Source organism: Penicillium longicatenatum (assembly GCF_028827895.1).
Source record: "Penicillium longicatenatum strain IBT 33135 chromosome Unknown contig_1_segment0_segment0, whole genome shotgun sequence".
NCBI classification, from domain to species: Eukaryota; Fungi; Ascomycota; class Eurotiomycetes; order Eurotiales; family Aspergillaceae; genus Penicillium; species Penicillium longicatenatum.
The window spans coordinates 4,207,137-4,229,710 of NW_026643119.1; the positions used below are offsets into that span (position 1 = coordinate 4,207,137).

At 49.4% G+C, this 22,574-nt stretch overlaps 11 protein-coding genes across 11 annotated transcripts; 4 read left to right on the forward strand and 7 right to left on the reverse strand.

The window, feature by feature from the left end:
* Nucleotides 1–139: 139 nt before the first annotated feature.
* N7484_002348 (Ygr210 GTPase family protein) lies at nt 140–1,868 on the reverse strand (the record flags this gene model as incomplete). The annotated part of the gene is made up of 10 exons (XM_057112768.1): nt 140–166; nt 220–340; nt 389–568; nt 625–830; nt 879–1,090; nt 1,143–1,174; nt 1,232–1,594; nt 1,653–1,662; nt 1,722–1,779; nt 1,833–1,868. 10 exons carry the CDS (start codon nt 1,866–1,868, stop codon nt 140–142), a joined length of 1,245 nt encoding a protein of 414 aa, XP_056977505.1.
* Nucleotides 1,869–2,884: 1,016 nt separating this feature from the next.
* Nucleotides 2,885–3,375, forward strand: N7484_002349 (uncharacterized protein; the record flags this gene model as incomplete). Its single annotated transcript, XM_057112769.1, has 2 exons — nt 2,885–2,998; nt 3,064–3,375. 2 exons carry the CDS (start codon nt 2,885–2,887, stop codon nt 3,373–3,375), a joined length of 426 nt encoding a protein of 141 aa, XP_056977506.1.
* A 932-nt stretch (nt 3,376–4,307) lies between these two features.
* Nucleotides 4,308–5,012, forward strand: N7484_002350 (uncharacterized protein; the record flags this gene model as incomplete). Its single annotated transcript, XM_057112770.1, has 1 exon — nt 4,308–5,012. The coding sequence occupies one exon, from the start codon at nt 4,308–4,310 to the stop codon at nt 5,010–5,012; it is 705 nt and encodes a 234-aa protein (XP_056977507.1).
* Nucleotides 5,013–5,288: 276 nt separating this feature from the next.
* N7484_002351 (uncharacterized protein) lies at nt 5,289–6,268 on the reverse strand (the record flags this gene model as incomplete). Its single annotated transcript, XM_057112771.1, has 2 exons — nt 5,289–5,999; nt 6,065–6,268. 2 exons carry the CDS (start codon nt 6,266–6,268, stop codon nt 5,289–5,291), a joined length of 915 nt encoding a protein of 304 aa, XP_056977508.1.
* Nucleotides 6,269–7,361: 1,093 nt separating this feature from the next.
* On the reverse strand, nt 7,362–8,265 carry N7484_002352 (40S ribosomal eS12 domain-containing protein; the record flags this gene model as incomplete). The annotated part of the gene is made up of 2 exons (XM_057112772.1): nt 7,362–7,747; nt 7,959–8,265. The coding sequence occupies 2 exons, from the start codon at nt 8,263–8,265 to the stop codon at nt 7,362–7,364; spliced, it is 693 nt and encodes a 230-aa protein (XP_056977509.1).
* A 312-nt stretch (nt 8,266–8,577) lies between these two features.
* N7484_002353 (coiled-coil domain-containing protein MAD1) lies at nt 8,578–10,953 on the forward strand (the record flags this gene model as incomplete). The annotated part of the gene is made up of 3 exons (XM_057112773.1): nt 8,578–8,761; nt 8,820–8,971; nt 9,028–10,953. 3 exons carry the CDS (start codon nt 8,578–8,580, stop codon nt 10,951–10,953), a joined length of 2,262 nt encoding a protein of 753 aa, XP_056977510.1.
* Nucleotides 10,954–11,392: 439 nt separating this feature from the next.
* On the reverse strand, nt 11,393–12,693 carry N7484_002354 (carbon-nitrogen hydrolase family protein; the record flags this gene model as incomplete). Its single annotated transcript, XM_057112774.1, has 5 exons — nt 11,393–11,566; nt 11,617–11,661; nt 11,721–11,933; nt 12,005–12,495; nt 12,546–12,693. The coding sequence occupies 5 exons, from the start codon at nt 12,691–12,693 to the stop codon at nt 11,393–11,395; spliced, it is 1,071 nt and encodes a 356-aa protein (XP_056977511.1).
* Nucleotides 12,694–13,552: 859 nt separating this feature from the next.
* Nucleotides 13,553–14,520, reverse strand: N7484_002355 (glutathione S-transferase family protein; the record flags this gene model as incomplete). Its single annotated transcript, XM_057112775.1, has 4 exons — nt 13,553–13,926; nt 13,961–14,194; nt 14,257–14,416; nt 14,470–14,520. The coding sequence occupies 4 exons, from the start codon at nt 14,518–14,520 to the stop codon at nt 13,553–13,555; spliced, it is 819 nt and encodes a 272-aa protein (XP_056977512.1).
* Nucleotides 14,521–15,032: 512 nt separating this feature from the next.
* Nucleotides 15,033–16,559, reverse strand: N7484_002356 (ERG4/ERG24 ergosterol biosynthesis protein; the record flags this gene model as incomplete). The annotated part of the gene is made up of 2 exons (XM_057112776.1): nt 15,033–15,044; nt 15,096–16,559. The coding sequence occupies 2 exons, from the start codon at nt 16,557–16,559 to the stop codon at nt 15,033–15,035; spliced, it is 1,476 nt and encodes a 491-aa protein (XP_056977513.1).
* Nucleotides 16,560–17,038: 479 nt separating this feature from the next.
* Nucleotides 17,039–19,458, forward strand: N7484_002357 (OPT family oligopeptide transporter; the record flags this gene model as incomplete). The annotated part of the gene is made up of 2 exons (XM_057112777.1): nt 17,039–17,878; nt 17,932–19,458. 2 exons carry the CDS (start codon nt 17,039–17,041, stop codon nt 19,456–19,458), a joined length of 2,367 nt encoding a protein of 788 aa, XP_056977514.1.
* Nucleotides 19,459–20,022: 564 nt separating this feature from the next.
* On the reverse strand, nt 20,023–22,221 carry N7484_002358 (SH3 domain protein; the record flags this gene model as incomplete). Its single annotated transcript, XM_057112778.1, has 2 exons — nt 20,023–20,703; nt 20,764–22,221. 2 exons carry the CDS (start codon nt 22,219–22,221, stop codon nt 20,023–20,025), a joined length of 2,139 nt encoding a protein of 712 aa, XP_056977515.1.
* Between the last annotated feature and the right edge of the window lie 353 nt (nt 22,222–22,574).

Below are 22,574 nucleotides of genomic sequence, written 5' to 3' on the forward strand. Positions count from 1 at the left end.
AATAACACTATCGGATGTTTTGGGAAGAGGGCTGGATTCTACTTTGTCTTCTTAAAATCGGTGTTCAATATCGCATTGTGGCGGAGTGTATCCATTGCTAACGTGACTCCACGAGACTGTACATAGGAGTAGTTATGGTTTACCGGCCGACTTTGAATGTCAAGATCTGGTTTCGCATATTAGCTTCTGATATGTGAATAGTGGGTCATGAAATCTCACATCGTTTTTGCCAACTGCTACCATGTCATCCTCGGACACTCGAGTGCCTCCAATTCCCTCAATGTAGGAAATAGGTACATCGCCCATGACTTTTCGGGCGACATCTCCCACTGTACTGTTTCTGCGGTATGTTAGAAGCTGGGTGAGTCAGTTCATCGGAGTCACTCACTTCTTGACCAACACGCAATCGCGGAAAACTGCGCTTCCATTCCCCGAGCCGAAAGTTGCGACATTTCGTACAGGGAAAATGGGCACCAGACCGAGCAACGCCGCCGCTCGAGAAAGACATTGAACCACACCTGTTGATCCAAAGCGGTATAGCACCATGTCTTTCAAGTTTTCCACGCGGCTATTTGGAATCGTACTTAGCAGGAGGGTAGTGGCGTTTTCAGCGGGCTAACTTACCTCTTTAACTTCTCGTCCATCTCCTTCAATCCTCCTCCATCCGGGTCACCCATTTCAATCAAGTCTTCCCGTGTATCCACAAACTCACTGCCTTCAACATACTTGATGTACTCCTGTTTGGCAAGTCGCCGGAGGAAGACTTCTGATATGGCGGAGCAAAGTACAATGCTTTGGGGATCTTGCATCTTAGCAATCTTGCTAACATTCTATTTCGAGTCAGTATAGTATCATGTCTTTTGCTTTTCTCAACTCACTTTATCCGCATCTGGGTGGTCGATCTTGTTCAGTGCGAACACCGTGGGGAACTTTTCATCAATGAAAGCCTCAACCACAACCTGGACGGTCTCATCTGACCATTGCTCAAGAGGCTCTTTCAAGTTAAGCTTGTCAAGGCACCGTGCCACAATTGATGAGGTACTGCCGTATCCTGAGAATTGGCCTTGTAATGTGTCGACGGGGTTACCCTCTGTTGTGCATGTCAATGGCGTATTCACAGAATAGGAAAGGGTTTCACGAACTAATTGCGACATGTCTCCGTCTGATCGAGCCCCTATAATTCAATCGTCAGCACCATGCACATTTCTAGTTCTGAATTAAATTGACTTACCATTTCTCCATCAAATTGCCCAGCACCCACCGTACAATCTCACCTCGGAGCCACTCAATGTCCACCGAGGGATCGTATCCGCGCGTTGCCTTCCCCTCGGCATCAGTAGTACCACTCACATCCACCACGTGAATTAAGGCATCCGCATGTCGCAAATCATCCAAGAACTTATTTCCCAATCCCCGGCCCTGGTGTGCGCCTGGGACAAGTCCAGCTACATCTAGTAACTCAATGGGGACGGAGCGCCGACCCTCGTGACAGCCACCGTAGTTCGGCGCACATCTATCTGAGACGCCATGTCGCAGACAAGCGCATTCGATTTGAAGGTATCCGATAGCTCGCTGGGGATCAATGGTGGTAAAGCTGGCGGGTCAGCCGTTAGCGCGTCGATAAGCGATGGTTCATTGCATAATAGACGTACGGAAAGTTACCTGTTGAAAAAAATTTGGTTAGCAAGATAGAACGAGACAATATGTAGCGATACACTTACCGACTTTGGATGTCGCATCGGTCAAACTATTCAAGGTCGTGGATTTACCACTTGATGGCTGCCCCTCATCGTTAGCGGGGTCTCGTGAAGGGGAAGATCTGGGTCGCGAACCTTGCCCACCAGTCCGATCAATGGATCCCGAGGCATTCTAGTAGATATTCAGTCGCTATGAATCAAAGACTAATCCTTCGCGATCTCTCTACACGCACAATCGGTTGCGATAAGCAACATTTTCTGCCAGCCCACAGTGGAAGGCGGTGGCATGGTCAACTGGTTTAGTGATTATCTAAGCGTTGAAGATTGAGCTTCATTTCGTTTCTATAAACAAGCCAACCTCAAAAGGTATTTGCAATTGGAAACTTCTCGCCGAGTATGCCAAGTGTGGGACAAGTGCACAGGACAAACCAACCTCCTCAACCCTCCTTGGTAGCTCACACCGAAAACACATTACAGTTCTCAGGAGGGAAACCGGATGATGCTAGCCCCTTAGACTACAGTATTCGATTTCTAGAAAGATTACGACACATGCGATGTAAAGCCTCAGCGGCATTAATTGACCAAACTTGATCAACTTTTACGCTGGCTTGATCTGGACCGCTGATCAGACTGATCGACATGGATCGAGCATTGACTCAATAAATAGCGCTTCAGTATAGCGGGGCCATGACATGGCAAAACCCTCACAGTTATACCGGAGCTCTTTATGGAACAAATTAGAATCTCATTTTCCTGGTATATCCAGCTATGATTGCAGGGTAATATATGTCGATCAGGGAAATGCGACATGCAGTCCAGGACCCACTGTCGAATGGCCTCGCCACCAGTAGCCCTGTGCCATGACGCTAGTCCAAGGTCGACGAGCTTGGTCATCCTACGTACCATGCCCCTCAGGAACCAGATGTGACAGTCTCAGCAAGTTACCAGGGTACGATTTGCTACTCCATGCTGGTTTTAGTGGAGATTGATGGCATCCATGGCGGAGACTGCTATTATGTCGTCATTCCAGAAATAAACGTCACAGACTCAGATTCCGCCTATAAGAATCGCCGTAGTCACTGAGTGCATACATCAATCACTTCAACTTTCTTCCCAGTTCTTTAAATACTACTTCTTCCTCAACTCACAACTTCAAAACCACCGATTTTACCTCCAAATTCACAACCATGTCTGACGCTACTTTCCACACAACCCGCGAGGACCTCCGCAAGGATGAATCCAGGGTCGCCAAAAACCACGGTGGCACTGTCCCTGCCGACTCTGATGTTTCCATTTTGAAGGTAAGATCTAACTCTTAAAGCTCTACTCCAAATGACGCTTGAACTAATTATTTATCTATTTGCAGTCTGTCGTCGACAAGAACACCGACAAGCCCAAGCAGATCGACGAGGCTCAGTCCAACTTGCCTCTACCCGAGCAGCCCCCAACCGCTAGTGATTGGCAATCAGCCGACCAGCGCACCGTGAACGTTGGCTCTGGTGGTCGCTCGGGTCCTATCTCGTACGACCCTAACAGCGGCCTGGAGGGTTCCACTACTGCTCAGAGCAGTGCCCGTGTTGACGGCAGCGAATTGCACAAGAACACTGCTCCTGGCAAGGCTGGTCGTCAGGCAGTTGAGGGTCTTGATCACTTGCCTTCGGATGCTACTTCTCGCTAAGAAATTTTGCATGGACTTCGGGATCCATTTTGTATGATAGCCATTTTACGAGCCATGGGTAGATGAATGAATTCCATAGCGATTACATTGTCTTATTTTTAGTAGATGCACTCGTAAGATTCTCAATTGATTGAAACTCAACTCATCCAGTATCCACGTAAATTGCATTTCAGGTCGGCACGCTCTCCAAGACCGAATTTCTTCATGATTTATACACTTTTAAAGTTGCGGCTTCGCCGTCAAGGGCGTGAAACCAGGACCTCCGTTTATGGATTTGGCACTTCAAATTAATCGAGCCAGTTGACAATGAGAGCCTACTTCGTGTTTCCAATTAAAAAATAAAAATAACATTTGAACATGTGTCTCCGCAAAACAATTGAAACGCAAGTCCGGAATCCCTAACAAGGTAAAGTCGATGTTTGCAGCGTTTGTTCAGGAATGGACTGTCCTTGACGTCAATCTCCAACTTAATATCATTTCTGCCCAGTTTTTCTCACAACGCACCGGGGAACCCGATGAACTCACGACTCCACGATGAAATAAGCGTGTGGAGACTAGACCCTCTGCGAAAACACTGATAACAAGCTCGACTTCCAGAAGCAGGACAGAGTGACATGCATAGCTCCACTGTCCCTTGTCTCGATGCCCCAATCCGCCACATCATCTTGACCAAAGAATAGCTGACGTTACTTACCTGGGTAAGACAGGGCAGGTATCCCTTCTTGTGATCGTAAGTGTGACATCACCTCCTCTGATTTGTATGATATCGCCGTGCAGTCTTAGCCTTAAGGGCTTGAGGCAAATACTATATAGTTTGGCTGGTCGCGTGTCTAGCTCCAGAAATTTAAATTATTCAATTACTTCTCGTACGATTCTCTGAATTAAACAACACCCTCACAACAAATCTTTTCCACTTCACATCTACAATCAAAATGGATCTCCAAGGAACTCCCATTGCTCCCGGCACCCGCAGCACCAAGGTCACCACCGACCCCCTTGCCTCTCAGCAACCTATCGAAGAGCCCGCCGGCCCTGTCCCTACCGGCTCTCTTGCAGCCGAGTCAGCCCGCTCAGGCGGTGGATTCAGCCAAAACCGCGGCGCTCAGCCAGATGACGTCTCTGCATCCCAACTTAAGAACACCAACTCCGCTTCCACAACCCTCCCCTCTGCCCCGGTCGGTGGTCTCCGTGAGGACCGCGAGGCTCAGGAGAAGTACCCCGAGGCTCTAGGTGGTCAAGGAAACTTCCCAGGCGCTCACCTTGCCACCAGCGGCTACACCGGTGGTCCCACCGCCGCGAAGCAGGATATGGGCATCAACTCCGGTAGCCAGGCCCACGCTAGCGGTAGCAGCAAGCACAATGCCGGCCAGGCTCCATCTTACGTCGCCGATGTGACAGATGGATACCAGCACTCGAAGCCTGATGGCCGTAACATTCACGAAGGTGGATTCTCGTCTGATGACAAAAATGCCAGCTTCGACTCCGAGATTGGTTCCGAGCAAGACCCCGCTCGTGCTGCCATTAATAAGTTCCAGCGCACTAACGCTAAGAGTGCACCCGATGCTGGGGTTCCCCGCCAGAAGGGCGTGAACACTGAGACTTCATTCGATGCTTTGGAGACGGATCAGCGTGCTTAAGCCTTAAGTCCTTAATCTCTTTAGGCTTAATTTTTATGACATTATTGGACTTTATATTATCAATGTCGAGCGAGCAAGCGATTATGTTATTTTGAATTCTAGCCTGTGGCTGGGGTTATGATGAATCGTGGATGGTTTGATATTCATGTATATTAGATTCTCACGAAATTTCAAAAGCCATTACAACTAGAAATTGTTCCATTCAGTATTGTATAGAGAAGTATGTACATCCGATATGAGGTTTGCTCTTTCTCAGCGAAGTCTGTCAATCAGAAATCACGGCAAGCGGTAGTTCGTCTCAGATTCGAATTCCGAGTCACATTCAGAACTACTCGATAGCAGCTCATCATCCTCATCCGGGTATCTGACAGTTTCGTGCATAGGAATCCTCGGAATAACAAGAACTTGAGAAGAGTTCTTCACCAATTCCACTGACCTGCTCGTCGAGTCGTCACTTTCCACCTCATTTTCGCCCACAAGCGGAGCAACGCGTCCCCGATTCCATATGTAGTTTCCCACCTCCACCAATCCAATGGTCAAAATTGCAATCCAAACCAAGGCGAGTAGAACCATGATAGTGGTGAAAATTCCCGGAAGGGGAATTTGGGTAAAAGATACCGGCGTGAACTTGAGGAACGGAAAAGAAATCCGATATGAAAAAAACGAGATATAATCCCCAGATGAAAGTTGTAACGAGGACGGAGAAGATTCGACTTCCTGTCTGTGGTATGCAGTCGCTCCTGTCTTCGCCTTGGTATGTCCCAGTACTTCTCCATAATGTTTTGTGGGAGTGGCAGGTTTCCACGGATATTCGTAGTGCTCGGCTTGTGGGTGTTTCCAGTGTTGGTTTAGTCGTTCTGAGATGGGTGGGTTGGGTATTAAGACCGAGATGATTGATTTATCTGAGGATGTATCTCGTTTGTAGAGGCGACCAGATTGTCCGCGCTCAAGATCTGTGTCATGTTGTAATTTTGATGGGGATTCCGGCTGTATATATATAGTTCGTTAACTGGACACGATTCGACTTGTCAAATCGAGTATAGTCCACTCACCTGACTGAATCTAGCTTGAGGTAATTCAGGTAAAGAGTATTTTTCAGGTTTCTCAAAGACTTTCCAGACGCCGCGATTGTCCCGATCTTCGAGTTGGGTCGTTTTGATCCATTTGGACGTTCGGATAGGATGAGATGCGGCCGGATGAACCATCGCCAAGACCAACGCAAGAAGAGACCAGTATAGTGGGTGAAACTTGAGCATTTTCTTAGTTAAAAGGCGGGAATGTGATGTTTGTGAGGAGTGTAATTAGACGAGTCGAGATCGTATTATTGAAAGTGCCTGGCACGGAGCACACGACCCTGGAAAGAAAGAGAATTTGACATACGACACCGGGCAGCAACGTTCTTTTAACACACTTTGATTCGGAGGTCGGTAGGGTTAAAAAAGCAAAGAAACGATCCGCAAGGGCCCTCAAACCTGTCATAGGCTCCGCGTACGACCAGAGACCCCTCACGAGAATCCAAGCCAGGGACGCATGTAAGCGAATCCGAGGCCCTGAACGTATTGTATCTCCCGAGAAATTTAAGCGATGGTTGGCTACGTTTGATTCTGCTGAATCAAGGTATGTGGTTTGAACCCCTTGTTGAAGATTTAATGTGGAGATTATGAGGGGTGAAGGGATTGATCAGATTGATCGTCGTGGAATGACAAACGCCATTTCTTGATAGTTCGGATATGATGCAAGGCCGCAAGGCCAATCGTCTAGACCTGCACTAGCACTTTGGAGCCCTTGGATTTGCGTTGTGCTTGGTGAATTGTGTCGATGTTTCTCTTGTGCTACTGCGCACACTGTCACTAATAGCCAAGTTGAATTGAGTGTAACTTTTGATATTTTCCGGCTAATGGACGTCCTGCATAAGGTTTTCTTATCAGACAATCGTCAATCTGTACGACATACAGCCGCCCTGGTACATGTATTATCGTCCCCAAAAGGCATACTGTAGAAGGGATCAAGGTGGAGGTTGAGGCCTGGGCCCTAGGCACGCGCATAGGAGAAACACATGGGGACCCATCTAAGCCGCACTCTAGGCCCACTTAAAAGCTCATACTGAATTACTAGGAACAGATGATTTATGGGGTGATTTCTCATTGAAATTCTTTTCCTGCCTTTTCATACACCGTTGAAGAAACGCCGAGCTGCATAGAGCAAAAAGATGGAATAAAAAAGAAACCCAAGGCCGGACCCCCGAAGACATGCACGGTCCTTCACAGAACATAAACCTGTACAATAAGAGAACCCCACCAGCAGCTAATAGTGGGTAGACACGAGAAAACAGACATCCAAGCGATCCTTTTAAACGGAGACCTTCTTGAGCTCCTTCTCGGCCAGCTTGGCGAGCTCCTCAAATACCTTGCCGAAGTCCTCACCGTCGGTGTCGGCCTCGAGGTCCTTCTTGCTCTTCTTGGCGGACTTGGGAGTCACCATGACCACACTGGTAGGGCGCTTGGTGGCGGCGGAGGCACCGAGCTCGGCGCGGGAAGTGACGAAGACGTAGGGGATACCGTGGTCCTCGCACAGGACGGGAATGTGGGAGATAACATCCATGGGGGAGATGTCAGCAGCGAGAATAACGACACCGCTTGGGATCTCGACCTTGGCGTTGGCGGCGGGAATGGGGGATTTGCGGAGGGCCTTGACGACTTCCTTAACACCGCGCTTGAGGGACTTGTTGACAGCAGCTACATCGGAGACAAACTGGTTAGCGAAACTTCAAATTCAGGATGGATAGTAGTAGTTTTAAAAAGTCTGCACGGTAAGCGCACGGGGTTTGCGCTTGCGTCGTTCAGAGTCGCTTCGGTACTGTGCACGAGGAAAAACTCTTTCGCGGTTGAATAGAATTCAACACAGACAGGTAATGGACATATTTAAGTAAAAATTGTGGTATCTTACCCTTCTTAACGCTCTTGAGCACCTTCTTGGCGTTCTTGTCCTCAACCATAGGGTTGGCGAAAGGCACATGAGCGCCAGTGGGACGGTCAATGGCCATCTCGTCACCCTCAACCTCCTCGGTGGGAGTAGCAACCTGCTCAACACCCTCCATCTCCTGAGAGGAGAGCTCCTTCTCTACCGCATCGGCGAGAACGGTCTTATCCTTCTTTTCCTTCTTCTCCTTCTTCACCTTAGCGACACCGTCCTTGTCGGCACGCTTCTCCTTCTTTTCCTTCTTCTCCTTCTTTTCGACACGGTCCTTGCCCATTTTGTCGGATATGTAAAAGTGTTGGGGTTGGTGGAGAAGATTGAATTGGGCTTGGTGTGTGCTTGAGAAGAAATCGGACTCGAAATAATTTCTTTAAAATTTTGGCCCTAAACCCAATGCGGTAGCTCCCCGCTGACTAAGTCCCAAACAACTGCCCGCGCAACTGGATCAACCAAGTCCGTTCCTTGGATGATTATAATCTCCCTTATAATTGAATTGGGTTGTGTTCTGAGTCTCTATGCTGGCTAATTAGGTGAGTTTGTCTGTACGCCTTTGGAAGCTTGACTAATAATCCTTTCTACTAAGCACATCATGGAGCCCGGCGAAAACACGCGCCCGGCATCGCAGCTCATTGCTGGCTTTGCCTCTCCTTCCACCCCAACAGGCCCGTCTAGCTCAAGAAGAAGTGTTTTTGGACAAAGCACTCTAGGACAAAGCTACATGGGCCAATCTGTTCGCTCTGTTCATCCTCCGCCTCCACCTCCCCCAGCACATGGTAAGAGAGTACTCGATTGGGAAGTGAAGGTCAAAGAGAAACTGAGATCGTAATGCAGATGTGGAAAAGGACGAATTGCGCGTGCAAGTGAGCACTCTTCGATATGAATTGGAAAATATCAAGCAGGAGCGAGATCTACAAACCCTTCGATTCGAGAAAGAGACTCGGGACCTACAGTTGAAAGCAGATGCCGATTTTAAAAGGGCACAGGCAAGGAGTCTCTCATGTTGATTGCTGCCTTTTCTTAGCTAACAGCAGGTTCATAGGCTGCCGAGACCGCAAGCAACCGTGCTACCCATAAAACCGAGGCTTTGGCGAAGGAACTGAAGGACACCCAGGAACAGGCCCTGAATGAGAAAGCCAGCCTGGAGCGGAAGGCCAGAAATCTTCAAGATCAAAATCAATTGATTCAAGAAGAACTTACCGAAACCCAAGCCCAAGCGTCCGACCACGAACGTCAGTCCAAATATCAGATTAGCGAGTTAGAAACGGTCCGCGTTTCCCTCCAGAAAACAATCGAGGAACTACAAAATGATCTTCTTGAGGCTCGCGCTGCCCAGCAAGCAACCCAAGAGAAGCTAAATCAACGAGAAGCCGAAGTTGCCGATCTCGAGTCCGAAAATATTCGATTGAAGGCCGAAGGGAGCGACGGTGAGGCACTTGTTGTTCTCAAGAGAGAGCTTACTGAACAAGTTACTCACCTCCGTGAGTTGGAGATCGCAAATCGGGACCAGCTGGCAGAGTTACAACACCTACGAAAAGTTCAAAAGAATGTGCAGGTTGTTGAGGAGCAGAAGAGATCGCTCGAGAACCAACTACAACTCATGAAGGGCGTTGAGGCAGAGTTCGAAACTCTACAGATTCAGAAGCAGGTCTTGGAGGACGAACGTCAGTCATGGGCCAGTCTTCTTGAGGACAATGACCAGCCTGCAGAGTTCGATACCCCCGAGGCAATTGTCAAAGCCCTGGTTCAGGAGCGAATTGAAAAAGCGACCTTCATTGACCGCCTTGGTGCTGTTGATGCCCAATTCCTTGAGAAAGATGAAGCGATCAAGACCTTGGAGGATGAAAAGCTTAAACTCAAGCAAGAGTTAGAGACAGCTCGCGCGACCGCAAGCACCTCTGTAGGTGCACCCGCGGCGGCAGACGCTCGGGCTCGGGCTCGTTTAGAACGACAGCGCGTTCTCGCCGTTAAGGAGGTCGAATATCTACGTGCACAGCTCAAGACCTTTGACGAAGAAGAAACGACCATGAATGCTGAGCAAAGTCAATTCGATGAACAAAAGGCTGCCCAGATTGCTCAATTACAGCAACTGGTTGATGAGTACCGCAATGAGCTCCACAAAGTCCATGAAGAGCTTTCCCAGCGAGAAGCGGCACCTCCAGAAGAGCCACAACCTCGGGGCACCAAGCGTCCACTGTCGCCAGCGGACAGTGCGGCTGAAAGTGAACGCCTTGCTGTGCTTACACGGAAGAACCGCAAACTACAAGAGGCGCTCTCCAAATCCGAGCAGGCCACGACTCTTGCCAAGAAAGAGCTGGATGCTGCTAAATCACAGTTAAGATCACTCAAAGCCAAGTCCCGCACTCGGGTTCTTGAACTAAGAGACAATCCCACCGCGGAAGCAGAGAAGATCAAAATGACAACGCTGAAGACCCTTCAAGCAGAGAACCGAGATCTTCTTGCCCAGCTACGTGGCAATAATGCTGGGGTCAAAGTTGCGCCTGTTAGCACGCTCGAGGCCCTGAAGCTCGAAATCCAGGAAATGGAGCGCGTTGTTGCAGACAAGGAGAAACGTAACCGTCGCCTAAGGGAAATCTACTCTGCCAAAGCCACTGAGTTCCGAGAAGCCGTCGCCTCTCTGCTAGGCTATAAGCTTGATATCCTGCCCAATGGTCGAGTGCGTGTCACATCCATGTTCCACCTTTCTCCGGAATACCGACATGGTGATCCCAATGCCTCCTCCGACTCTCGTGGGCCAGGAAGTATGGGCAACGGCGAAGAGAACTCTATTCTCTTTGATGGTGAGAATGGCTCAATGAAGCTATCAGGTGGCAATAACAGTCTTTTCGCGATGGAGATCAAACCTTTGTTGAAGTTCTGGGTGCAGGAGAGAAAAGATATTCCCTGTTTCCTTGCAGCTATGACTTTGGATTTCTACGACAAGACTACCCGTGCTTCAAGGGTTTAATTGAGGCTTTGATCTGATCCTGTACACTCCGGTGCATGGATCCAGGCCAGCTTACATCTCCCGACGGTTCCCCATATTTTCTTAACTCTCAGTGTATGATTCCCCAGCACAGATGCTTTGTGCTACGTTTTGTCATTATTAGCCCTTGGCTGCCGTTTTATCAGATCATTCAAAATCAATATAGGCTCATTAGCCTAAGTATTAAAGTTAACGGATAAAAGGACGCTCCTCAACCGATCAAGTGAAACGGAATAATGGATCTCGGTAAAAATTCCAATACTTCTGAAAAATTCACGGTAAACAAATTTCCATTGGATGGATTATAGAGTGGAGGGTATTGATGTCTATGGAGAGACAGGAATCTTGCAAGTTGAACTATAGAGCGGCAGCCAGGTGAGCCATCGCGGCCAATTTGTCCTCCCACGGCTCATCGAATCTATTACTCCTGCTCAGATTCAGCAGCCGGATTATCCAAGGGCTTGGATAGTCCAACGCGGTCCATAGTCCGGGTGTACACCACACCTCCGTTCACTCGGTCTTCGTGGACAACCAGGTCCTTGCGGTTAGTGTCGACAAGCAAGCGAATTAGATCCGGGCGCATATAATGACCGCCCTATACAGGTTAGTCCTGAAATGTATCTGTGGGATTAGGAGATGACTTACAAAGTCAGCCAGAGCCTTGGTCAGGTGAGCCTCATCGAGATCGATCTGTTCGTTGGGAGATTAGATATCCACATGTAAACAACAGAATAACGAAGGCAACTAACATCGACGTATAGAAGACCCTGGAAGTCTTTTGCCGGGTGGGGAACGAGATTCTGTCCATCGGGTCCGAAGATTCGCCCGTTTCCGTTGTAGATATTGGGATCTTCGAGCTCTTTCCCGGGTGGCGTGTTGAGCTTGATACCCTCAGGAGTGATTGTCTGCCACGGCGCAAGGGTGAAAGTACCAGTTTCAATGGCGTAGGCCGGAGTGACAAGCTGAGCCATCTTGTCAGTCATCAGATCCAATTCCATGTTTAAACCGACAAGGCTTAAGAAGCAAAACTTACATCTGCGTTGGCTTCGGCGATATTGGTGTAAGGGTCCGGGTACTTGAGAGTCTCCTTTCCGGGGTAGAGAGGCCAGGCAGCAACATGCACCTGCTCTCCAAGGGAGGCTGCGTAGGCCTTCATGAAGGGGTTCATGTTTTCCCAGCAGTTCAGGTGCCCGATGCGGCCAATCTCGGTGTCCATAACCGACTCGGTGGTATCACCGGTTCCATCACCGAAGACCAGGCGTTCGACATGGGTGGCTCTGATCTTGCGGCGGTGGTTGATGATTTCTCCAGCTGGGTTGATCATTACCTGCGTGGTATACAGACTTGCAAGATCGAGTTCAGAGTATCCGAGGGACACCCAGATCTTGTTGCTTCGGGCAGCCTGGCGGATGCGTCGCATCTCGTCCGAGTCGGATGGCAGACTGTTCTCGCGATACTTCTTGAGCAACGGAAGGCTTTCCTGATAGTTTACTTTCCAGGCCCAGTAGGGGTAGCCCGGGATCCCTGTTGCCTGTAAGCAGGATGATTTACCTATCTCAACGAAGGGAACTCACAAAGCTCGGGAAAAGCAATGAACTTGCATCCTGCCTCTCCTGCTTCATCAATCCAATGAATAGTTCGTCGGACCGATTCCTCGAGGTTGAACCAGCCTGGCTCAGCATTGACTGCTGCGGCCTTGTACTTCTTGAGAACGGGAGTCATATTGAAGATTGTTGTTGTTTGAGAGGTAGGTAAGCAAGATTGTGTTTGCGCAGAAGGATACTCATCTTTGGAAGACTTAGATGAACAATTTATAGACTTCTCATCACCATCAAGGCATTTGGTTTTGTGAATCACATCATGATCCTCAAATCCCGACATAAGAAATAAGCGGCATCATAAGACCCGGGCAGCACCGTATCCGGGTCGGTGATTGCTCTTTATCTTTGAGGTATCACAGTCTTCACATTTACCTAGACTAGCAAGTTGTTTTGCGTTGATTAGTTCGGGATCTGATTTACAGCGATATCATGCCATACGGGCTTTGGGTGCGGGCTTTGACTGCGGGCTCTGGGTATACAGCACATTGCATCAATCTCGCAGACACCGGACCAAGCCAAATCCCGGGAGGAAGGCAGATTGATAAATCTATTTTATTCACAACTAATGTAAATCTACAAGGTAATCATATAGACACGAGGACCTCGATACTGAAAATCAGAACACATTCACTAATATGCCACCCCGAACCCAACCTTTTTTGAGCGCAGTGTTCTCCACCACCTGTCAAAAACTTCACATCTGCCGTCTATCTGGTGCCACTACTCATGCTCGCTGGAGCCCAGAGCAAGCTGAAACGGAATAAATAAAGCGTTCTTTCATACTAAGTCCATATCAGAGTAGACTCCCCTAAATCGCGACCAGTGGTGAAAGGAAGAATGGTACAGCTATGAACAAAAAGCAAGGTACACTTTGCGGAAGTGTCAGAACGTTGAATTTACCGCTACTATTTACCGGGAACATTAGAACGTGACACTCTTCATCAATTTTCATCAAATGAAAGCTGAGACAATGTGAGCGCTCAATGCTCCTTATTATCACCAGAGCTAACAAGTAATTCTGGATGAACTTCTTCATCGTATATATCACTGATTCCCCTTTGTAAAGCTGGTCGGGACCCAACCCGGTCTATCCATTCCCTCAAGTGTGGGTAATTCTCCATCTCCTCTTCTGAGATCTTGCTACGTTTCCACGCCCGAATCCATGGATATGCATTGATATCAGCAATACTGAACTTGCCAGATCCATTTCCAGCAAGATATTCTCGGGGCTCTCCGGTCAGTCGTCCAGAGAGGTGGAGCTCAATCACGTTGTAAGCCCGGAGTGTCTCGGCCTTGAATCTCTCAATTGCATCTGCCGATTGATTAGTGAATGAAGCTGTTGGCTCGACAACACCTGTACCAAGTTAGTATCATAGACTTCTACTTACAAGGAATCTGTTTTGAAGCAAACCTTCCAAAGTGGTTCAATTGACCTTGGTTAGGCTGAACAGAAGCATGCCAAAAGATAAGCCACTGCATCATTTGAGACTTTTCCTTGCCATCAAAAAAGCTGAAGTGGTGATTCTTGTCCACCGTCTCCACAAGATAGAGCAGCTCCGCTGATGATTCTATGACGGGGAAAGGTTGTTGTCCAGTGTTATCGATGAGAACGGGGATCCTCCCTATATAATGGAGTTAGATATGAAGAACTATTCAGTCTCATGCTCTGACCTGTTCTTTCTACCATTTGGATTGAGTCTTAGAAACCACGGTTTCTTTTGCTCATCAGTGTCAATGTCTATCAAAGAAGTTGTCCATTCGGTTCCATACACATCCTTCAGCTCCTCAAGGAAAATCTGGACTTTCTTTCCGTTAGGAATGGAGCAGGTTATGAGGTGCAAGCCCTGATTCTATTGTCAGCTTCCATGTAAAGTGTACGGAGTATCAGGTGCAATACCTTAGCATTCCTGACCGCTGCTGGGGTTCTTTCTGTATACAAGCTAGCCATCTAGAGGTGAACCCGGAATGAAGGAGATTTATGAAGTGCTACAAGATGTGTAGCAGAGAAGGGGAGAAAGCAGTTTGTGTTAGCCAGAGCAGAGAGGAAGGAAAGAGAGGAAAAGAAGGCGCATGACATTTCATCCAAACAAAGTAGCACTAGTTGTAGGCACCAAGTTGATGCCTTTTTTGTCATAATACGTGGCTTCTTATTCCAAGGCTATCATTGGGTGATAAGACCCGGTACAAAAATATCAAATTATGAGCAATCTTGGCGTCGAATGAGCCAATAAGGGGAATCCCGGCGTAAATGTAGACGGCGATACGACCTCACTAGATGATTGACACAGTAATTCTGCCGCTGTATCTGATTCCAGGCCCGAGAGCTGAACGAAAAATGTGATAATAGGCTGACCTCATGCACGAATGTCCCAAGCCCTTTAATAAATTAAACATAATAAAATTACACTTGAACAACTTGTTTTTCACTTCAAAGTGGACTTCACTCTCCATACATGTCGATCAAATGACATACTATTCAAGAATTAGCAACCGTCTCTCATCTGATCTGTAGGGGAAACAAACCGGAATGAAAAGATAAGGGACCCGGCTCTCGTACTCCGTCCACGAAGCACCATATTTGTGTCTGCACTTGTTGGTATCCCGGATGGTACGGTGTATAATCATAATGCAGAAGAAGACAGGGTAGAACCAAGGGAACGGGCTCTCAAAGCCAGTGATCAGGCCCCAAGAGATAGCGAAAAACATATCGCAGCTATAGTGGACCTTGCGGGCTAAACCGTACCACCCATCGACAAGAATGGTGTCACCTTTCTCAGACACGATGGTCTTTGGGTTGTGAACCTCTTGCCAAGGGAGTTGTGGGAAGGTCCTGCGCTTCACCCAAGTTCCTCGCTCCATCATGCGGAAGGAGTTCTTCTGACCATTGGCGGTATCCCAGACCCAGTAGACGAACAGGTAGGAGATGAAAAATGCAGCCAATGCGGGTTTGCTCCACGCATAAGTGGACGGCTCATGGTTTGCCAGATACAATGTGCAGTGACAGTAAGATAAGGGCACACCAGCGAGGTTCCAGAAAGTCAACATGAATCCAAGCTTTTCCTGATACATGTCCCAGGTAGTAGTGATAAGATGTTCTCCTTTGGAGCACGCGTTGGCGTAGGTATAGTGGGCCATGACCAAGAACAGGACTTCACCAGAGACGTAGCCGTATCTCTCATACTGACGGGTAGCGGCCGCGCAGCTGAGTCCGAAAAGAATAAACCACGGTATGCGGACCTCGTACAGCATCTTGAAGTCCAAGATTCCGAAGAGACGAGGGTTGAGCTCAGCACCCATGAAGAAATCGTAAATCGGGTAGCCAGTAATGCGGTGCTGGGTTCCACGAACAAACGCCTGGATATAGGTGATGAGACTGTTTAGATAGCCAGTAAGAATGGCAACAGACATGAGAGGACCAAATTCATCTAGGAACGTATAGATAGGAAATAAGCCAGTGCCGTGCAGGACAGCCATGACAAAGATAGTGAAGTAGAAGCTCGTATAGGCAGAGCAATGATACTTCAATTGTTTCCCGCCAAGATGAGCCAGAGGCTTGCCGTAGCAGGTGAAGCCAGGCATGAATAAGTAACAGGCGGCTTCAAAAAGGAAGTATGTCCAGTAGATACGCCATGCACGAAAGTGAGGGAAGGCGCCAGTGTAGACAAGATGACCAAGATGCTTCACAAAGCTCATGAATGTCTGGTCAGCTTCTGGAAGTGGGAGTTTTCCATTGTAGTATGTAGCACCAATCCACATGTAATACATGAGCATTGGGAAACCGATCATCAAGCCAAGGCAACCCAGTGAGCCACCGAATTCGAAATGACCGGAGTAGTCGACCTTGGGGTCCATGCCTGGTTGCCATCCTCCGATAAGGTGTTCCAAGGCGAAGTCATTTGACTTTGACTCAGGCTTATCTATAAAAGTGACAGAGTCTTGTCCATTTTGATGCCGCTTTCGGGGGTTACCCTCTGTAGTTGCAGCCATATTGCGGATTGGCAATGGCCAAAGAGTGGCAGGAAGCACAGAAAAAGAATGAATGAAACTGAGTTGAAATTGTAAAGGAAAAATAAAGAGAACAAGAAGGAAAACGGATTTCAACGACGCTTCGAGGGCTTAAATATTCCTCGCGATTGACTTGGCTTTAGAAGCCGTCCCAATCGGGTTTAGACCCCGATTTCTGAATCCCGGGGACTAACCTCATGCTGGCTGTGGGGCTCAATTGCATGGGTCCCTTGAATAATCGGTCCTGCATAACCGGCCCGAGATATTAATGTATGCGTTTGGTCAATGTAATGCCATTAGAAATGAGTGAAATGAAAAGTGAAAAGTAAAAGCGAAAGGCACTAGTGTATAGATCAGAACCAACCAATCATGATGTGACGTCATGTGATCTTATCATTATTCATCCGCTGCTTATCAACCCCAACTCGTCTCGTCTCTTCCACCATGACTCTGCTGGGCAAATGAATTACCAGACCCTCAGCATGGCAGGCAATGCCTCCGAGTCACAGAACCAGGGGCTAGATGACTCGATCTCCCCCGGTCAGCACCCAGATGTGCCCGAAAACGTAGCACCGACTCCGCACGCGACGGCCACCTCCGCCCAGAGCTTCACGCCCCGCTCGCTCATTGTCGGCCTCATCATCGGAGCTCTAATTACCTTTTCAAATACATATTTCGGTCTTCAGACAGGATGGATCAGCACCATGGCCATGCCTTCGGCCTTGATCGGCTTCTCGGTCTTCAAGGTGCTGTCCAAGCAGCTATCTTTCCCGTTTACGCCGATTGAGAACGTGCTGATTCAGACCGTCGCCGGAGCGGTGGGAACTATGCCGCTCGGATGTGGTTTTGTCGGGGTAATTCCTGCCTTGGAGTTCCTGCTGAAAGACGGTGAAGATGGGCCGACGGGTGGTGGCGGAGATGGCGAGGGCGGCCCCCTCAAGCTCGGTTTCTGGAAACTGGTGGTTTGGAGTCTTGGAGTTTGCTTGTTTGGTGTTGTGTTTGCTGTACCATTACGCAAAGAGGTTATCGTGCGAGAGAAGCTGCGGTTCCCAAGTGGCACTGCGTCTGCACTGATGCTTCGGGTTCTCCATGGCGCTGGGAAAGATGAAAAGACTCCAGTGGAAGTTCAGGACCGGCCTATTGAGCTAGCCCAGGAGAATGCGGTCTCTGTACCATCCGCGAATGAATCACGAGGTCTCCTATTGAAGGATGGAGAGGCTGAAGACCAGGCAACTGATAAAAAGGATTGGCGGTCGAAGATGCGGCTGCTTATCGGTGCATTTGTAGTCTCCGGGATTTACGTGAGACATTTTTCCCCTAGGATATTTCTCCAAAGCTCGACTAACATCTATAGACTCTTTTCTCTTACTTTGTTCCACTCGTCCGCGACCTTCCATTACTTGGGGTGGGTCTCGCTCATAACTGGCTTTGGACTCTTAACCCGTCTCCTGCGTATATTGGCCAGGGAATCATCATGGGTCCATCAACGTGCATGCATATGCTTTTCGGTGCAATCCTGGGATGGGGCATCCTCTCGCCTCTGGCGAAGAGTCGCGGGTGGGCCCCTGGACCAGTGGACAGCTGGGACAATGGAAGCAAAGCGTGGATCGTTTGGATCTCACTGGCGATTATGCTTGCTGATTCCCTCGTCAGTCTCGGCTGGCTAGTCATCAAGCCTTTGATTCAACATGCTCCCAGGTGGATAGCTTGGTTCCGCTCTACTAGACTTGGCAGGTGGATCGCATTTCGGCTGCAGTCGCAACCTCACGACCGCTCCTATGTTAACTACTCTGCTCTGAATCCTGGCCAGGATCACGAGGACCATAACCCCCACTCCGCCTCAATTGTGGAAGAGCCGGAAGAACAAGATGCCCCGGCATCTCAGCTCATCTCAACCCGTACAGTGGTCATTTTGCTACCTCTCACACTAATCCTGAATGTCGTGTGCATGCATTTCGTCTTCGGCGACATCATCTCTCCACTCCTATCAAGCCTCGCCACACTCCTTGCAGTGCTCCTCTCTATTATGGGTGTCCGAGCTCTCGGTGAAACGGATCTAAACCCTGTATCTGGGATCAGCAAGCTGACACAGCTCCTATTCTCGCTAGTGACCCCAGCGTCACATTTCTCCCGACGCACAGCTCTGGTCACGAACCTACTAGCAGGTGCAGTCTCTGAATCTGGCGCCCTACAAGCCGGCGACATGATGCAAGATCTGAAAACAGGCCATCTCCTCGGCGCGAGCCCAAAGGCCCAGTTTTACGGTCAGATGATCGGAAGTCTTGTCGGTGCCGTCCTTTCGACTGCCGTGTATAAGATGTATGTCAATGTATATGAGATCCCTGGCGAGATGTTCCAGACCCCCACAGCATATGTCTGGATCTTCACTGCTCGACTTGTCACCGGCCAGGGATTGCCGGATATGGCGTGGCAGGCCTCGGCCATAGCTGGTGTTATTTGGATGGGTCTCACAGCGGTCCGAATCGCAGCTGCTTCTCCTGCTTTTGTAATTGGCGGGAAGCCTCCTGCATGGAGAGACTGGGTTCCTGGTGGAATTGCCGTCGCCGTGGGCATTTTCAATGTTCCCTCCTTCACACTCGCGAGAGTTATAGGTGGAATCATTGCTTGGTGGTGGGCTCGCAAGCATGCCTCGCCTGCGAATCCAGATCATAATGAGGGCCCCTCCGTGCGAACTGAGACTGTTGGCTCAACAGTCCTCGCTTCCGAACAAGAGGGATCTGCTTTGGCTAAGCAGGCAGCTGACAAAGCAGATGCTGCGTCTTCAACTGTGGTTGTGTTGGCCTCTGGTCTCATCCTTGGAGAAGGCATTCTGAGCATTGTGAACCTCATTCTTGCAAGTGCAAAGGTTCCTCATCTTTGACCCCTATCTGTAAATAGAAAACGGGCTGAAGCGTATACAACAGTATATTAAATTTCGGTTCAGGTTTCATATAGAGCAATCAAGCGGGGTTTCTTTTTGTGGAAAAATAACATTCTATCAAGTATGAACTGGTAGATCTCCCAGAACTATCAAATGGTACAAAGTCCTAGGTATTCCGATTCATTCATTCGCCGTGAATAAACGTGTATCCGAAAAGACAAGGAGTTGGGATACAACTCCAATTCGTCGTGGAGAAGAAAATGGGGGAAAGGAAGAGAAAGGGTAAGTAAGGGAAGGGAATGTTTGCAAGGCCAAAGGGGATTTACTCAATAAAATCCACCATGCAAATTATCAAAACAAGATAGTGTAAAAACAAGGAAACATTCAAACGAAACCAGTATAAAAACACATACAAAGACTTGTTCGTCACTGACGCACAGAGTGAGTCGAACAATGTACTAATAGGCTCATTCCGCCAGCGGGACACAAGACGAGAAATACATCTCTCTTTAATCTGCAAGGGAGAGCTCAGCTCATGGGGTATCTTGGGTCATTAACAGCAGATTAGAAGTCTGCATGAACAGGTTTCCTGCTAATTTGCGACTCAGGAGAGCTAGGTGCAGAACTAGGAATAGCAGGGAGGTCGCTTGTAGGAGCGGGTGCTGGAGGCTGTGCTACAGCCAGAGGACTCGATCGGGGAGGAGCTGCAGTGCCGACATTCGGTGGGGAGATGTTGCCTGCACTGTTACTTCGTTGACGTTGGTTGGCATGGATTACTGGTCGCTGCATTCCAGGGCCGTAGGGTCCTGGGCTCATTGATCGGGGGACATTGTAGGGGCCGGGGCCTGGTGACATGGCCCTTGGACTGGGACCGGGTCGCATGCTAGGTCCCGGGGACATAGAGCGGGGACCTGGGGGCATGGATCTGGGACCGGGACTCATGGATCGAGGAACAGGGAATTGCCCTGCAGGCGACATTGAGCGACCAGGGTAAGGGCGGGGCGGGCCGTATCCAGGACCGCCTGGTGACCTTGGACGTGCGTCTGTGGGATAGAATCGTCCAGAGGGTGGACCGCGACCGCCTGGTGACATTGGGTGGCCGTTGGGCCCCATGATTGGTGGGCCACGGGGGCCGGGGCCAGGGGCACCGGGTGGTGGACGCGGACGAGGCTTGACAGGGCGAGAAGATAGGCATGATCTAGGAGCGACTCCTTGCTGGGAACGGTCAAGGCGGACGCACAGAGCCTGGAAGGGATGTTAGTAAAGTGTTCGTCTGGGAGAGGTAGTTATTCACGTAAAACTTACCCATCCATCATCATATTCGTGAAGCATCCGGACGAGGCTGCCGGCTTGAAGTTCCAGTTCGTCTTCCTGTGAAGGGCTGAAGTCTAGCTGTACACGGTACACATTTAACGGTCCTGGAGCAGCACCTCCGGTAACGCCTGCGGCAGCCGCACCTCCAGCAATCATTGCTGCTGATGAAACGGATTCACCATCCACACTAACGGGGCTAGGCGAGTTTGGTGGACGGACGTCCGATTCCATGGATTCAGCTCGGGTTGACTGTGTCTTATCAGATTCGTGGGAGGCTACAGCAGCGGCACCGGCGGCCCCCAGGGCTGCAGCTCCAGCAGCTGTTGCTGCGACAGCTGGGCCCGAAGGACCTGAAGGGTCTGAACTCGACGACGGACTCTTGGAATGGACCGAGTATGCTGTGCTAGCAGTATTGAAAGGGTTGACCGGATCAGTGAAAGGATTTTGAGAGCTGGCGGCCGACTTTGGTGGAGTTTGAGGTGGCACATCACCAGTCAGATTACGCGAGGCGACTGCAGCTCCTGCACCAGCACCTGCACCGACTCCTGCGTCGGCGAAAGTGCTAGCGGTGTTGAAGGAGCCACTGTTGCTCAGATCAGGTGCGAACTGGGTGATGGGGCGAACGTTGAGCTTCGGGGCTTGCGATGGAGTCATTGGCTTAGGAACTGGTGGGAAAGGGGGCAGATTCTGGGCGCTGAACATCTTCTCGTCCATTGGGGGAGGGTCATCTGCCTGGTTGCGCTTCTTCTTTCGGACAATGAAGAAAATAAGAGCCGCAATAAAACCCACACCCAAAATGACACCGATGGCCACACCAGCTGTGGCGCCAGAGGATAGACCCGTCGATCCAGAGCTGATCGCTGTGGAGGAAGCTGAAGCAGCGGAATTGGTAGAAGATGCGCTGGCAGTCGCAGCAAGATCGAGACCGTTCACATCCTTGGTAGAGTCGGCCGAACTTGACGAGGTTGAAGTCACAAAGGAAGTCTGAGTCGCAGTGGCACCTGTTTGCGCCGTATCCGTGGCGGTGGTGATAGCCTCAGTGTGCTCGGTTGTGGTGGCCTCTGCTGTCGTCTTTGACTTCTCGGTCTCAGAGGTAGTGGTTTCCTTGGTTTCCTTCTCCGTGGTGCTCTCTTTTTCAGACTCCTTGGTGCTTGTCTTCTCCTCCTTAGTGGAAGATTTGGCCTCTTCGGTTGTCTTAGTTACCTCCTCAGTGGTCTTGCTCTCTTCGGAGGTCGTCTTGGTAGCAGAGATACCAACAGCAGGACCAACACCAACGTTCGAGTCCTTTGTCTTTTCCGCCTTGGTCTTGGTATCGGCGTTATCGTTACCATCGCCATTGACTATGGTCGTATAGACGATGATGGTATCATCATTTTCATTGTGGCCCCGCTCCTCAAGACGCCCCTCGAGGGGGTGGTCGTGGGTGTGATGTGCATGCCCGTGCACCATGATGACCGTAAGACTTTGAGTATTGAAACACAAAATCGTTGGGTTGAGATAAATTGGTGTTCACTCCAGAGTGAAAAGCTCCCAAGGTCAAGATTTTGCTAAATTCCAACGCGAGTCAGGAACCCTGATCGCGCTCTTGAGGTAGTCCACACCCGCGTTATGCGGAATGTGGTGTAAAATCAAAAGAATGGACGACTGGGATCGATCGAGCACGGCCCGACAGCAGTCTATGAAAAGAATGAGAGGATAACGACGTCCAGGCCGTAATAAGGAGTGTAGACAAAGAAAGAGAGAAAGTAGTTTGATCAGCGAGCCCCCTCCGATTCCCACGAGGAACCGAAATGAGTGCATGT